The sequence below is a fragment of the Struthio camelus genome, unplaced genomic scaffold (genome assembly GCF_040807025.1).
Source record: "Struthio camelus isolate bStrCam1 unplaced genomic scaffold, bStrCam1.hap1 HAP1_SCAFFOLD_187, whole genome shotgun sequence".
NCBI classification, from domain to species: domain Eukaryota; kingdom Metazoa; phylum Chordata; class Aves; order Struthioniformes; family Struthionidae; genus Struthio; species Struthio camelus.
The window spans coordinates 8,571-25,391 of record NW_027182706.1 but is presented as its reverse complement, the minus strand read 5'-3'; the positions used below and the strand labels follow the sequence as shown (position 1 = coordinate 25,391).

The 16,821-nt window shown below is 70.6% G+C and overlaps 1 protein-coding gene across 1 annotated transcript; it reads right to left on the bottom strand.

The window, feature by feature from the left end:
- Positions 1-51: 51 nt before the first annotated feature.
- On the bottom strand, positions 52-16,821 carry LOC138065239 (voltage-dependent calcium channel gamma-7 subunit-like). The gene is given in 7 exon segments (XM_068929454.1): positions 52-336; positions 338-471; positions 3,949-4,094; positions 7,065-7,205; positions 8,564-8,650; positions 12,250-12,450; positions 16,457-16,821. Coding segments are annotated over 6 exon segments (864 nt in total). The 5' UTR covers positions 12,446-12,450; positions 16,457-16,821; the 3' UTR covers positions 52-176.

Sequence of the window (16,821 nt, the reverse complement as noted above, 5' to 3'; positions counted from 1 at the left end):
CAAGGTCCCGGGTGTCCCCAAGCTCCCAGGTGTCCCCAAGGTCCCGGGTGTCCCCAAAGCCCCAGGTGTCCCCAAGCTCCCAGGTGTCCCCAAGGCCCCGGGTGTCCCCAAGGTGCCCGCTGTCCCCAAGGTGCCCGCTGTCCCCAAGGCGCCCGCTGTCCCCCCGGCGTGCCCGGCTAGCAGGGCGAGGTGGAGAGGTGGCCGCGGGGCAGGTAGAGGAGCGGGGGGCGGCGGGGCCGGCCGGGGCCACCGCCGGGGCCACCGCCGAGGCCACCGCCGAGGCCACCGCCGGCGGAGCCCTGCGACGAGGCCTCGGAGGGGCTGCGGGGCCGGGCGGGCGGGCGGCAGCAGGCGGCCCGAGAGGCCGGAGCAGGCGCTGAGCCGGGGGCGCAGCAGGGCCGCCGGCGCCCGGCAGCCCTCCTCCTGGGCGTAGCGCTGCGTGAACAGGTACACGGACATCACCCCCGCGCCCTGCGGGACGACAGCGCCACGGCGCCCATGGGGTGACAGCGCCCCGGCGCGCCGCCCGCCCCGGCGCGGTGCAACACGGCGCGGCGCAACACGGTGTGGTGCAACACGGCGTGGTGCAACACGGTGCGGTGCAACACGGCGCGGTGCAGTGCAACACGGCACGGTGCAAACACAGCGCGGTGCAACACGGCGCGGCGCAACACGGTGCGGTGCAACACGGCGCGGCGCAACACGGCGCGGTGCAACACAGCGCAACACGGCGCGGTGCAACACGGCGCGGTGCAGTGCAACACGGTGCAACACAGCGCGGCGCAACACGGCGCGGTGCAACACGGCGCAACACGGCACGGTGCAACACGGCGTGGTGCAGTGCAACACGGTGCAACACGGCACGGTGCAACACGGCGCGGTGCAGTGCTTTAACACGGCGCGGCGCAACACGGCGCGGCGCAACACGGCGCGGCGCAACACGGCGCGCGCACAAGGCAGTGCAGTGCAACACGGCGCAACACCGGCGTGGTGCAACACGGCGCGGTGCAGTGCAACACGGTGCAATACAGCATGGTGCGGTGCGGTGCAACACGGTGTAACACAGCGCGGTGCAACACGGTGCAATACAGCATGGTGCGGTGCAGTGCAACACGGTGCAACACGGCACGGTGCAACACGGCACGGTGCAACACGGTGCAATACAGCACGGTGCAGTGCGGTGCAACACGGTGTAACACAGCGCGGTGCAACACGGTGCAATACAGCATGGTGCGGTGCAGTGCAACACGGTGCAACATGGCGCGGCACGGTACGGCGCGGTGCAACATGGCACAGCACGGTGCAACACGGCGCGGTGTGGTGCAGTGCAACACGGCACGGCGCGGTGCAACATGGCACGGCGTGGTGCGGTGCAACACGGCGCAGCACGGTGCGGTGCAACACCGGCGCGGTGCAGTGCAACATGGCACGGCGCGGTGCAACACAGCACGGCATGGCGCGGTGCAACATGGTGCAGCATGGTGCAATACAGTGCAGCACGGTTCAACACTGCAATACGGCACGGCACGGTGCAACACGGTGCAACACGGCACAGCACGGTGCAACACGGTGCAACGCAGCATGGCACAGTGCAACACGGTGCAACACGGCATGGCACGGTGCGGCACGGTGCAATGTGGCATGATGCGGCGCAGTGCAACATGGTGCAACATGGCGCAGCACGGTGCAACACAGCACGGCACGGTGCGGCGTGGTGCAACATGGCACGGTGCGGCGCAGTGCAACACGGTGCAACACGGCACGGCACGACGCGGCATGGTGCGGCACGGTGAAACATGGTGCATCATGGTGCAACATGGCACGGTGCGGAGCGGTGCAGCACGGCGCGGTGCAGCATGGCACGGAGCAGCACGGTGCAGCACGGCACTGTGCAACGTGGCACAGTGCAGCGCGGCGCGGCGCGGTGCAACATGGTGCAACCCAGCACGGTGCAACGCGGTGCAAGGCAGCGCAACAGCACAGTGCGGCACAGCGCAACGCAGCGCAACGCAGCGTGGTGCAACGTGGTGCAACACAGCACAGTGCACCGCGGCACGCTGCACCGCCGCATGCTGCAGCACAGTGCACCAGGGCACAGCACAGCACGGTGCAGCACGGTGCGGGGCCGTGCACCAGGGTGCACCACAGCGGCAAACCCCATGCAATCCCCTCACAATCCCCGTGCAATCCTCGTGCAATCCCTGTGCAATCCTCGTGCAATCCCCGTGCAATCCCTGCATGATCCCTGTGCAATACCTGTGCAATCCCCGTGCAATCCCCATGCAATCCCTGTGCAATGCCCACGCGATCCCTTTGCAATCCCTGTGCAATCCCCACGCGATCCCCCTGCAACCCCCATGTAACCCCTGTGCAATCCCCGTGCAATCCCCACGCGAACCCCGTGCAATCTCCACGTGATCCCCGTGTAACCCCTGTGCAATCCCCACGCGATCCCTGTGCAACCCCTGCGCAATCCCTGCGCAATCCCCACACAATCCTCACGTGATCCCCGTGCAATCCCCGTGCAATCCCCACATGATCCCCACGCAATCCCCGTGTAACCTCCATGTAACCCCCGTGCAATCCCCACGCAATCCCAACACGATCCCCGTGTAACCCCCCGTGCAACACCCGTGCAATCCCCGTGCAACCCCTGTGCAATCCCCACGTGATCCCCGTGTAACCCCCGTGCAACGCCCGTGCAATCCCCGTGTAATCCCTGTGCAATCCCCACGTGATCCCCGTGTAACCACCGTGCAACGCCCGTGCAATCCCCGTGTAACCCCTGTGCAATCCCCACGTGATCCCCGTGTAACCCCCGTGCAACGCCCGTGCAATCCCCGTGTAACCCCTGTGCAATCCCCACGTGATCCCCGTGTAACCCCCTGTGCAACGCCCGTGCAATCCCCGTGTAACCCCTGTGCAATCCCCACGTGATCCCAGTGTAACCCCCTGTGCAACGCCCGTGCAATCCCCGTGTAACCCCTGTGCAATCCCCATGTGATCCCCGTGTAACCCCCCGTGCAACGCCCGTGCAATCCCCGTGTAACCCCACACAATCCCCACGTGATCCCCGTGTAACCCCCCGTGCAACGCCCGTGCAATCCCCGTGTAACCCCACACAATCCCCACGTGATCCCCGTGTAACCCCCCGTGCAACGCCCGTGCAATCCCCGTGTAACCCCACACAATCCCCACGTGATCCCCGTGTAACCCCCCGTGCAACGCCCGTGCAATCCCCGTGTAACCCCACACAATCCCCACGTGATCCCCGTGTAACCACCGTGCAACGCCCGTGCAATCCCCGTGTAACCCCTGTGCAATCCCCACGCGATCCCCGTGCAACACCCGTGCAATCCCCGTGTAACCCCACGCAATCCCCACGTGATCCCCGTGTAACCCCCGCGCAATGCCCGTGCAATCCCCGTGTAACCCCACGCAATCCCCACGTGATCCCCGTGTAACCCCCCGTGCAACGCCCGTGCAATCCCCGTGTAACCCCACGCAATCCCCACGCGATGCCCATGCAAGCCCCGCGCAACGCCCGTGCAATCCCCGTGTAACCCCTGTGCAATCCCCACGCGATCCCCGTGCAACGCCCGTGCAATCCCCGTGTAACCCCACGCAATCCCCACGCGATGCCCGTGCAAGCCCCGCGCAACGCCCGTGCAATCCCCGTGTAACCCCTGTGCAATCCCCACGCGATCCCCGTGCAACGCCCGTGCAATCCCCGTGTAACCCCACGCAATCCCCACGTGATCCCCGTGCAAGCCCCGCGCAACGCCCGTGCAATCCCTGTGTAACCCCCGTGCAACCCCCACGCGATGCCCGTGCAACGCCCGTGCGATGCCCGCCGGCTCCCGGTGCAGCAGCGGCGGCCCGCTGCCCGTGCGAGCAGCGTGCGCGGCCGTGCGAGGGGGCGCGCGGGGGGTTCCGGGGGGGCGGCACCTCTTTGAGCAGGAAGGAGGAGGCGGCGAAGGCGAAGGACCAGCCGTAGCGGTACTGGAAGTACTGCTCGGAGCCGCCGGGCCGGTTCATCACCTCGTCGTTGATGCTGGAGATGTAGAGCACCAGCCCCACCACCAGCGACAGCCCTGCGGCCCCCCGTCAGCACCCGCCGGGGGGCTGGGGGGGGGCTGGGGGGGCTGGGGGGTGGCCTGGGCGGGTGTCGGGGGACCTGGGGGGGTCTGGGGAGGGTCTAGGGGAGGGCCTGGGGGGGCTGGGGGGTGTCCTGGGGGGGTCCTGGGGGGCTGGGGGGGCTGGGGGGTGGCCTTGGGGGGGTCCTGGGGGGTGTCAGGGAACCTGGGGGGGGTCTGGGGAGGGTCTAGGGGAGGGCCGGGGAGGGCCTGGGAGGGCCTGGGGGGGTCTAGGGGGGTCCTGGGGGTTGTCAGGGGACCCGGGAGGGTCTGGGGGGGGTCTAGAGGGGGCCTGGGGGGGCTGGGGGGGCTGGGGGGTGGCCTGGGGGGGTCCTGAGGGGGTGTCGGGGGACCTGGGGGGGTCTGGGGAGGGTCTAGGGGAGGGCCTGGGGGGGCTGGGGGGTGTCCTGGGGGGGTCCTGGGGGGGCTGGGGGGGTGGGGGTGGCCTGGGGGGGTCCTGAGGGGTGTCAGGGAACCTGGGGGGACCTGGGGGGGTCTAGGGGGATCCTGGGGGCATCCTGGGGGGGTCTTGGGGTGTCCTGGGGGGTGTCAGGGGACCCGGGAGGGTCTGGGGGGGGGGGGTCTAGGGGGGGCCTGGGGGGGCTGGGGGGGCTGGGGGGTGTCCTTGGGGGGGTCCTGGGGGGTGTCAGGGGACCTGGGGGGGTCTGGGGAGGGTCTAGGGGAGGGCCTGGGAGGGCCTGGGGGGGCTGGGGGGTGTCCTGAGGGGGTCCTGGGGGGGCTGGGGGGGCTGGGGGTTGTTCTTGGGGGGTCCTGAGGGGTGTCAGGGGACCTGGGGGGACCTGGGGGGATCTAGGGGGATCCTGGGGGCGTCCTGGGGGGGTCTCGGGGTGTCCTGGGGGGTGTCAGGGGACCCGGGAGGGTCTGGGGGGGGTCTAGGGGGGGCCTGGGGGGGTCCTGGGGGGCTGGGGGGGCTGGGGGGTGTTCTTGGGGGGGTTCTGGGGGGTGTCAGGGGAGGGGGGGGGACCTGGGGGGTCTGGGGAGGGTCTGGGGGGGGCCTGGGAGGGCCTGGGGGGGCTGGGGGGTGTCCTGGGGGGGTCCTGGGGGGGCTGGGGGGGCTGGGGGGTGTTCTGGGGGGTCCTGGGAGGGCCTGGGGGGGGCTGGGGGGTGTCCTGGGGGGGTCCTGGGGGGGCTGGGGGGGCTGGGGGGTGTTCTGGGGGGGTCCTGGGAGGGCCTGCGGGGGGCTGGGGGGTGTCCTGGGGGGGTCCTGGGGGGGCTGGGGGGGCTGGGGGGTGTTCTGGGGGGTCCTGGGAGGGCCTGCGGGGGGCTGGGGGGTGTCCTGGGGGGGTCCTGGGGGGCTGGGGGGGCTGGGGGGTGTTCTTGGGGGGGTCCTGAGGGGTGTCAGGGGACCTGGGGGGGTCTAGGGGGGGTCTAGGGGGGTCCTGGGGGGGTTCCGGGGGGGCTGGGGGGCTGGGGGGGTGTCCTGGGGGGGTCCTGGGGGGTGTCAGGGGACCTGGGGGGGTCTGGGGAGGGTCTAGGGGGGGTCTGGGGGGTCCCTCACCCGAGAGGATGAAGAAGATGCCGGCGACGAAGGCCAGGAGGGTGCGCTGGGGCCGGATGTGGGTGCGGGGGGGGTTGGGGGTCCCGGGGGGTCCCGGGGGGGTCCCGGGGGGTCTGTGGGGTCCCTCACCCGAGAGGATGAAGAAGATGCCGGCGACGAAGGCCAGGAGGGTGCGCTGGGGCCGGATGTGGGTGCGGGGGGGGTTGGGGGTCCCGGGGGGTCTGGGGGGGTCTGGGGGGTCTGGGGGGTCCCTCACCCGAGAGGATGAAGAAGATGCCGGCGACGAAGGCCAGGAGGGTGCGCTGGGGCCGGATGTGGGTGCGGGGGGGGTGGGGGTCCCGGGGGGTCTGGGGGGGTCTGGGGGGTCTGGGGGGTCCCTCACCCGAGAGGATGAAGAAGATGCCGGCGACGAAGGCCAGGAGGGTGCGCTGGGGCCGGATGTGGGTGCGGGGGGGGTTGGGGGTCCCGGGGGGTCCCGGGGGGTCCCGGGGGGTCTGTGGGGTCCCTCACCCGAGAGGATGAAGAAGATGCCGGCGACGAAGGCCAGGAGGGTGCGCTGGGGCCGGATGTGGGTGCGGGGGGGGTTGGGGGTCCCGGGGGGGTCCCGGGGGGGTCCCGGGGGGTCTGTGGGGTCCCTCACCCGAGAGGATGAAGAAGATGCCGGCGACGAAGGCCAGGAGGGTGCGCTGGGGCCGGATGTGGGTGCGGGGGGCTTGGGGGTCCCGGGGGGGTCTGGGGGGGTCTGGGGGGGTCTGGGGGTCCCTCACCCGAGAGGATGAAGAAGATGCCGGCGACGAAGGCCAGGAGGGTGCGCTGGGGCCGGATGTGGGTGCGGGGGGGGTTGGGGGTCCCGGGGGGTCCCGGGGGTCCCGGGGGGTCTGGGGGGTCCCTCACCCGAGAGGATGAAGAAGATGCCGGCGACGAAGGCCAGGAGGGTGCGCTGGGGCCGGATGTGGGTGCGGGGGGGGTTGGGGGTCCCGGGGGGGTCCCGGGGGGGTCCCGGGGGGTCTGGGGGGTCCCTCACCCGAGAGGATGAAGAAGATGCCGGCGACGAAGGCCAGGCGGGTGCGCTGGGGCCGGATGTGGGTGCGGGGGGGGTTGGGGGTCCCGGGGGTCCCGGGGGGGTCCCGGGGGGTCTGGGGGGTCCCTCACCCGAGAGGATGAAGAAGATGCCGGCGACGAAGGCCAGGAGGGTGCGCTGGGGCCGGATGTGGGTGCGGGGGGGGTTGGGGGTCCGGGGGGTCCCGGGGGGGTCTGGGGGGGTCTGGGGGGTCCCTCACCCGAGAGGATGAAGAAGATGCCGGCGACGAAGGCCAGGAGGGTGCGCTGGGGCCGGATGTGGGTGCGGGGGGGGTTGGGGGTCCCGGGGGGTCCCGGGGGGGTCCCGGGGGGTCTGGGGGGTCCCTCACCCGAGAGGATGAAGAAGATGCCGGCGACGAAGGCCAGGAGGGTGCGCTGGGGCCGGATGTGGCCCACGTTGCTGATGACGAAGGCCGTGAAGACGAGGAAGAGGCTGACCATGGGGAAGGGGGTCGCCGTGCGCACCGTCTCTGGGGGGGGCAGGGGGGGCTCAGCCCCGGCCGACCCCCCCCAGGACCCCCCCACAGACCCCCCCATAGACATCCTCATGGACAACCCCCAGGACCCCCCCCATAGACCCCCCCATAGACATCCTCATGGACCCCCCCCGGGACCCCCCCCATAGACCCCCCATAGATATCCTCATGGACCCCCCCAGGACCCCCCATAGACCCCCCCCACCCCCATAGACATCCTCATGGACCCCCCCGGGACCCCCCATAGACCCCCCCCACCCCCATAGACATCCTCATGGACCCCCCCGGGACCCCCCATAGACCCCCCCCATAGACATCCTCATGGACCCCCCCGGGACCCCCCCATAGACCCCCCCACCCCATAGACATCCTCATGGACCCCCCCAGGACCCCCCCATAGACCCCCCCCATAGACATCCTCATGGACCCCCCCCGGGACCCCCCCCATAGACCCCCCCCATAGACATCCTCATGGACCCCCCCCGGGACCCCCCATAGACCCCCCCCACCCCCATAGACATCCTCATGGACCCCCCCGGGACCCCTCCATAGACCCCACCCCCATAGACATCCTCATGGACCCCCCCGGGACCCCCCATAGACCCCCCCCACCCCCATAGACATCCTCATGGACCCCCCCGGGACCCCCCCATAGACCCCCCCACCCCATAGACATCCTCATGGACCCCCCCGGGACCCCCCATAGACCCCCCCCAATAGACATCCTCATGGACCCCCCCCAGACCCCCACCCCATAGACCCCCCACCCCCATAGACATCCTCATGGACCCCCCCCGGGACCCCCCCCATAGACCCCCCCCACCCCCATAGACATCCTCATGGACCCCCCCAGACCCCCACCCCATAGACCCCCCCCATAGACATCCTCATGGACCCCCCCCGGGACCCCCCCATAGACCCCCCCATAGATATCCTCATGGACCCCCCCCCGGGACCCCCCCATAGACCCCACCCCCATAGACATCCTCATGGACCCCCCCCGGCCCCCCCAAGACCCCCTCCATGCCCCCCCTCCCTGCACCCCACCCACGGATTCCCCCTATGCGCCCCCCAAGGACCCCCCCAGACATCCCCCCATAGACCCCCCATGCACCCCCCCATAGACCCCCATGGACCCCCCAAAGACCCCCAGCCCCTATAGACCCCCCCAGAGAGCCCCCCATGGCCCCCATAGCCCCCACAACCCCTATAGACCCCCCCCAAGACCCTACCACCCCGCAGCCCCTATGGACCCCCCTGGCCCCTATAGCCCCCCCCCACTCGAGACCGCACAACCTCCCCGGCCCTACAGCCGCCGGCGCTACAGCCGCCGGCCCTACAGCCGCACGCACTGAGGATGTTCTCGGTGTTCTCCGTCACCAGGTTGATTTCGGGCTCCAGGAAATACTCGGAGGCGACGCAGCGGCCCTTCTCCCGCCCTGCGCCGCGGCACCCGCGTCACCCGCACCCGCGGCACCCGCACCCGTGGCACCCGCACCCACCCCGCGGCACCCGCACCCACCCCGCGGCACCCGCACCCGCGGCACCCGCACCCGCGGCACCCGCACCCACCCCGCGGCACCCGCACCCGCGGCACCTGCACCCGCGGCACCCGCACCTGCGTCACCCGCACCTATGTCACCCGCACCTATGTCACCCGCACCCACCCCGCGGCACCCGCACCCGCGGCACCCGCACCCATGGCACCCCGTGGCACCCGCCCCTGTGTCACCCGCACCCAACCCGTGTCACCCACACCTATGTCACCCGCACCCACCCCGCGGCACCCGCACCCATGGCACCCGCACCCCGTGGCACCCACCCCTGTGTCACCCACACCTGCAGCACCCACACCCTTTTCACCCGCACCCGCGGCACCCACGGCACCCGCACCCCTGTCACCCCGCGTCACCCACACCCATGTCACCCACACCCCTGTCACCCACATCACTCACACCCGTTTCCCCCACAGCCATGTCACCTGCACCCGTGTCACCCACACCCGTGTCACCCGCGTCACCTGCACCCATGTCACCCACACCCCTGTCACTCGCAGCACCCACGGCACCCGCACCCGCGGCACCTGCACCCACCCCGTGTCACCCGCACCCCTGTCACCTGCACCCATGTCACCCACGGCACCCACACCCATGTCACCCACATCCATGTCACCCATGTCACCTGCACCCCTGTCACCCATGGCACCCGTGGCACCCTCACCCACGTCACCTGCACCCACCCCGTGTCACCCACACCCGTCACCCGCATCACCCACACCCATGTCACCTGCACCCCGTCACCTGCAGCACCCACACCCATGTCACCCCGCACCCCTGTCACCCTCACCCATGTCACCTGCAGCCCTGTCACCCACATTACCCGCACTCCTGTCACCGGCAGCACCCGCACCCATGTCACCCGCGGCACCCACACCCGCATCATCCACATCCGCATCACCTGCACCCACCCCATGTCACCCGCACCCCCCCGTCACCCACTTCACCCACACCCACATCACCGGCACCCGTGTCACCTGTGCCACCCACACCCGTGTCACCCGCACCCGCATCGCATGCACTCACCCCGTGTCACCCAGGGTACCCACACCCACAGCACCCACACCCATGTCACCCGCGGCACCCACGGCACCCACACCCGTGACACCCGCGGCACACACACCCACATCACCCGTGACATCCACACCCGTATCACCTGCACTCGTGGCACCCACATCACCCACGTCACCCGGTACCCACGGCACCTGAGTGACCCATACCCATGACACCCAGCACACGCAACACCCGGCACCCGTGTCACCTGACACCTGTGTCACCCACCACCCATATTACCCCAGCACCCACACCTGGGTCATGCGTGTCACCCCGGCACCCAGGTCACCCAGCACCCACGTCACCCAGCACCTGTGTTACCCCAACACCCCTGTCAACCACCCCCGGCTCACTCGTGTCACCCTGGCACCCCATGTCACCCGCAACTGTGTCACCCAGCGCTCATGTCACCCAGTACCCATGTCACCTGGTATCCATGTCCCCTGTGTCACCCAGCACCTGTGTCACCCAGCACCCCATCACACATGTCACCCGGCACCCCATGTCACCCGGCACCTGTATCACCCATGTGCCCCAACACCCATCACCTGCACACCCCATGTCACCCGTGTCACCCAGGACCTGGCAGCCCATGTCACCCGCAGTCTGTGTCACCCGTCACCTGCGTCACCCGTGTGCCCTGTCACCCATCACTCCCACGCCCCGGGTCACCTGTGTGCCCAACACCCAGCGCACCCGTCACCCGCACACCGTTTCCCGGGGTCACCCACACACCCAGGACAAGCGTCACCCGTGCACCCCGTCACCCCTGCAGCCGCACAGCCCGGGTCACCCCGTGCCCCAGCACCCGTAACCCCCGTCCCGTGTCACCCCATCCCCCCGTGGCACCGTCGGGGCGCGCACGCGTGTGACGTGTGTGGGAAGCATGCGGGAAGCATGTGTGGCGTGTGCATGGCATGTGTATGGCGTGTGCATGGCGTGTGCATGGCGTGTGTGTGCCATGCGTGTGGTGTGTGCTTGGTGTGTGCAGACCATGCAGTGAACATGCAAAAAGCATGTAGAAAAGCATTGGGAAACACGTGGGAGCAGAAGCAGGGCGTGTGCGTGCATGTGCATGGCGTGTGCATGGTATATGCATGGCGTGTGTATGGCATGTGCATGGTATGTGTATGCTGTGTGCATGGCATGTGCATGGTGCTTGCATGGCGTGGGCATAGGATGTGCATGGTGTGTGCGTGGCATGTGCATGGCGTGTGCATGGTATATGCATGGCGTGTGTATGGCATGTGCATGGTATGTGTATGCTGTGTGCATGGCGTGTGCATGGTGCTTGCATGGCGTGGGCATAGGATGTGCATGGTGTGTGCGTGGCATGTGCATGGCGTGTGCATGGTGCTTGCATGGCATGGGCATAGGATGTACATGGCATGTACATGGTATGTGCATGGCGTGTGCATGGTGCATGCACACATAGGATGTGCACGGCGTGGGCATGGTGTGTGCATGGCATGTGCATGGCGTGTGCACGGTGTGGGCAGAGGATGTGCATAGCATGTGCATGGCGTGTGCATGGTGCATGCATGCATAGGATGTGCACGGCGTGGGCATGGCATGTGCGTGGCGTGTGCACGGTGTGGGCATGGTGTGTGCATGGCGTGTGCATGGTGCGTGCATGCATAGGATGTGCACGGCGTGTGCATGGTGTGTGCATGGTATGTGCATGGCGTGTGCATGGTGCGTGCATGCATAGGATGTGCACGGCGTGGGCATGGTGTGTGCATGGCGTGTGCATGGCGTGTGCACTGTGTGGGCATGGTGTGTGCATGGCGTGTGCATGGTGCGTGCATGCATAGGATGTGCACGGCGTGGGCATGGTGTGTGCATGGCGTGTGCATGGCGTGTGCACTGTGTGGGCATGGTGTGTGCATGGCGTGTGCATGGTGCATGCATGCATAGGATGTGCACGGCGTGTGCACGGCGTGTGCATGGTATGTGCATGGCGTGGGCATGGTGCGTGCATGCATAGGATGTGCACGGCGTGTGCATGGTATGTGCATGGCGTGTGCATGGTGCATGCATGCATAGGATGTGCACGGTGTGGGCATGGTATGTGCATGGCGTGTGCATGGTGCATGCATGCATAGGATGTGCACGGCGTGTGCATGGTGTGTGCATGGTGTGTGCACGGTATGGGCAGAGGATGTGCATAGCATGTGCATGGCGTGTGCACGGTGCATGCATAAGGTGTGCACGGCGTGTGCACGGCACGTGCATGGCGTGTGCATGGCGTGGGCATGGCGTGGGCATGGCGCACGCATAGGAAGGTGCACGGCGTGTGCACGGCACGTGCGTGGCGTGTGCACGGGGCTTGCACGGCGTGCAGGGAAGCAGGCAGCGAGCGCGCAACAAGCATGCAGGGAGCGTGCAGAGGAGCGCGTTGGCGTGTGCGCGGCGGCGGGAGCCGGTACCGGCGAAGAAGCAGACGCGCCAGAGGCCGGCGTGGAGGCCCATGCGCAGCTGCGTGCTCTGGTTGTGGGGCAGCACGACGCCTTCCTCCAGGTAGAGCCAGTGGTCGGTGCTGACGGCGACGCCGACCAGGAGCAGCCCACACGCCCCGAACACGCTGCTGAGCAGCGTCAGCGCCCGGCTGCTGCAGCCGCTCATCCTGCCTGCGCCCGCACACGCGTGTCGGCACGTGTGCACGCGCCCACACGCCCCCAACACGCTGCTGAGCAGCGTCAGCGCCCGGCTGCTGCAGCCGCTCATCCTGCCTGCGCCCGCACACGCGTGTCGGCACGTGTGCACGCGCCCGCACGCCCCGAACACGCTGCTGAGCAGCGTCAGCGCCCGGCTGCTGCAGCCGCTCATCCTGCCTGCGCCCGCACACGCGTGTCGGCACGTGTGCACGCGCCCGCACGCCCCCAACGCGCTGCTGAGCAGCGTCAGCGCCCGGCTGCTGCAGCCGCTCCTCCTGCCTGCGCCCGCACACGCGTGTCGGCACGTGTGCACGCGCCCGCACGCCCCCAACGCGCTGCTGAGCAGCGTCAGCGCCCGGCTGCTGCAGCCGCTCATCCTGCCTGCGCCCGCACACGCGTGTCGGCACGTGTGCACGCGCCCGCACGCCCCGAACACGCTGCTGAGCAGCGTCAGCGCCCGGCTGCTGCAGCCGCTCATCCTGCCTGCGCCCGCACACGCGTGTCGGCACGTGTGCACGCGCCCGCACGCCCCCAACGCGCTGCTGAGCAGCGTCAGCGCCCGGCTGCTGCAGCCGCTCCTCCTGCCTGCGCCCGCACACGCGTGTCGGCACGTGTGCACGCGCCCGCACGCCCCCAACGCGCTGCTGAGCAGCGTCAGCGCCCGGCTGCTGCAGCCGCTCATCCTGCCTGCGCCCGCACACGCGTGTCGGCACGTGTGCACGCGCCCGCACGCCCCCAACACGCTGCTGAGCAGCGTCAGCGCCCGGCTGCTGCAGCCGCTCATCCTGCCTGCGCCCGCACACGCGTGTCGGCACGTGTGCACGCGCCCACACGCCCCGAACACACTGCTGAGCAGCGTCAGCGCCCGGCTGCTGCAGCCGCTCATCCTGCCTGCGCCCGCACACGCGTGTCGGCACGTGTGCACGCGCCCGCACGGCCCCCAACACGCTGCTGAGCAGCGTCAGCGCCCGGCTGCTGCAGCCGCTCATCCTGCCTGCGCCCGCACACGCGTGTCGGCACGTGTGCACGCGCCCGCACGCCCCCAACACGCTGCTGAGCAGCGTCAGCGCCCGGCTGCTGCAGCCGCTCCTCCTGCCTGCGCCCGCACACACGTGTCGGCACGTGTGCACGCGCCCGCACGCCCCCAACGCGCTGCTGAGCAGCGTCAGCGCCCGGCTGCTGCAGCCGCTCATCCTGCCTGCGCCCGCACACGCGTGTCGGCACGTGTGCACGCGCCCGCACGCCCCGAACACGCTGCTGAGCAGCGTCAGCGCCCGGCTGCTGCAGCCGCTCATCCTGCCTGCGCCCGCACACGCGTGTCGGCACGTGTGCACGCGCCCGCACGCCCCCAACGCGCTGCTGAGCAGCGTCAGCGCCCGGCTGCTGCAGCCGCTCCTCCTGCCTGCGCCCGCACACGCGTGTCGGCACGTGTGCACGCGCCCGCACGCCCCAACGCGCTGCTGAGCAGCGTCAGCGCCCGGCTGCTGCAGCCGCTCATCCTGCCTGCGCCCGCACACGCGTGTCGGCACGTGTGCACGCGCCCGCACGCCCCGAACACGCTGCTGAGCAGCGTCAGCGCCCGGCTGCTGCAGCCGCTCATCCTGCCTGCGCCCGCACACGCGTGTCGGCACGTGTGCACGCGCCCGCACGCCCCGAACACGCTGCTGAGCAGCGTCAGCGCCCAGCTGCTGCAGCCGCTCCTCCGGCCTGCGCCCGCACACGCGTGTCGGCACGTGTGCACGCGCCCGCACGCCCCCAACGCGCTGCTGAGCAGCGTCAGCGCCCGGCTGCTGCAGCCGCTCATCCTGCCTGCGCCCGCACACGCGTGTCGGCACGTGTGCACGCGCCCGCACGCCCCGAACACGCTGCTGAGCAGCGTCAGCGCCCGGCTGCTGCAGCCGCTCCTCCTGCCTGCGCCCGCACACGCGTGTCGGCACGTGTGCACGCGCCCGCACGCCCCCAACGCGCTGCTGAGCAGCGTCAGCGCCCGGCTGCTGCAGCCGCTCCTCCTGCCTGCGCCCGCACACGCGTGTCGGCACGTGTGCACGCGCCCGCACGCCCCGAACACGCTGCTGAGCAGCGTCAGCGCCCGGCTGCTGCAGCCGCTCCTCCGGCCTGCGCCCGCACACGCGTGTCGGCACGTGTGCACGCGCCCGCACGCCCCCAACGCGCTGCTGAGCAGCGTCAGCGCCCGGCTGCTGCAGCCGCTCCTCCTGCCTGCGCCCGCACACGCGTGTCGGCACGTGTGCACGCGCCCGCACGCCCCGAACACGCTGCTGAGCAGCGTCAGCGCCCGGCTGCTGCAGCCGCTCATCCTGCCTGCGCCCGCACACGCGTGTCGGCACGTGTGCACGTGCCCGCACGCCCCCAACGCGCTGCTGAGCAGCGTCAGCGCCCGGCTGCTGCAGCCGCTCCTCCTGCCTGCGCCCGCACACGCGTGTCGGCACGTGTGCACGTGCCCGCACGCCCCAACGCGCTGCTGAGCAGCGTCAGCGCCCGGCTGCTGCAGCCGCTCCTCCTGCCTGCGCCCGCACACGCGTGTCGGCACGTGTGCACGTGCCCGCACGCCCCCAACGCGCTGCTGAGCAGCGTCAGCGCCCGGCTGCTGCAGCCGCTCCTCCGGCCTGCGCCCGCACACGCGTGTCGGCACGTGTGCACGCGCCCGCACGCCCCCAACGCGCTGCTGAGCAGCGTCAGCGCCCGGCTGCTGCAGCCGCTCCTCCGGCCTGCGCCCGCACACGCGTGTCGGCACGTGTGCACGCGCCCGCACGCCCCGAACACGCTGCTGAGCAGCGTCAGCGCCCGGCTGCTGCAGCCGCTCCTCCTGCCTGCGCCCGCACACGCGTGTCGGCACGTGTGCACGCGCCCGCACGCCCCCAACGCGCTGCTGAGCAGCGTCAGCGCCCGGCTGCTGCAGCCGCTCCTCCTGCCTGCGCCCGCACACGCGTGTCGGCACGTGTGCACGCGCCCGCACGGCTCCACGCCCGGAGGCGTCTGCACGCCTGGACACGGCTCCTCGCCCGGGGACACGCGTGTGCTCTCGCGGCTCTGCAGCCGGTGCTGCACACGCACACGCGTGTCCTGGCCCTCGTGCACACGCTCTGCCCGTCCCGCACACGCGTGGCCCTTGCACACGTGGATGAGGGGGTTCTCACCCTGCACACGCGTGTGCCCTGCCTGGGGGGGGGGTCGCTGCCCTCGCACATGCATGTGCTGCTGCCCACTGTCACGCGTGACTCCTCCCCCCACACGCGTGTCCTCCCCGCACACGTGTGTTCCCTCCCTCCCACGTGTCCTCCCTGCACACGCGTGTACCACCGTTCACCATCACGCGCGTCCCCTCCCCCCGCACACGCGCGTCCCCTCCCCCTGCACACGCGTCCCCTCCCCTCGCACACGCGCGTCCCCTCCCCCTGCACACGCGTCCCCTCCCCTCGCACACGCGCGTCCCCTCCCCTCGCACACGCGCGTCCCCTCCCCCCGCACACGAGTGTCCCCTCCCCCTGCACACGCGCGTCCCCTCCCCCCGCACACGAGTGTCCCCTCCCCCTGCACACGCGTGTCCCCTCCCCACGCACACGCGTGTCCCCTCCCCTCGCACACGCGCGTCCCCTCCCCCCGCACACGCGTGTCCCCTCCCCTCGCACACGAGTGTCCCCTCCCCCTGCACACGCGCGTCCCCTCCCCCCGCACACGAGTGTCCCCTCCCCCCGCACACACGTGTCCCCTCCCCTCGCACACGCGTGTCCCCTCCCCTCGCACACGCGTCCCCTCCCCCCGCACACGAGTGTCCCCTCCCCCCGCACACGCGCGTCCCCTCCCCTCGCACACGCGTGTCCCCTCCCCCCGCACACGCGTGTCCCCTCCCCTCGCACACGCGTCCCCTCCCCCCGCACACGCGTGTCCCCTCCCCTCGCACACGCGTCCCCTCCCCCCGCACACGCGCGTCCCCCCCGCACACGCGTGTCCCACCGCTCACCGTCACGCGTGTCCCCGCTGCGGTGTCCCCGGGGCGCCCGGGACCCGACTCGCCATGGGGGGGGGGCGGCGGGGCCGGGATGGGGGATGGAAACGGGGACGGACGGACGGACGGACGGACGGAGGGAGGATGGAGGGAGGCCGGAGGGATGGAGGGAGGGATGGAGATGGAGGGAGGATGGAGGGAGGATGGAGGGAGGGATGGAGGGATGGAGATGGAGGGAGGATGGAGGGAGGCCGGAGGGATGGAGGGAGGGATGGAGGCCGGAGGGGGCCGCGGGGCGGACGAGCGCCGCACCAGGAGGGAGGCGGCGGCGGAGAGATGGAGGGATGGAGGCAGCCGGGGGGATGGAGGAGCCGGGGGGA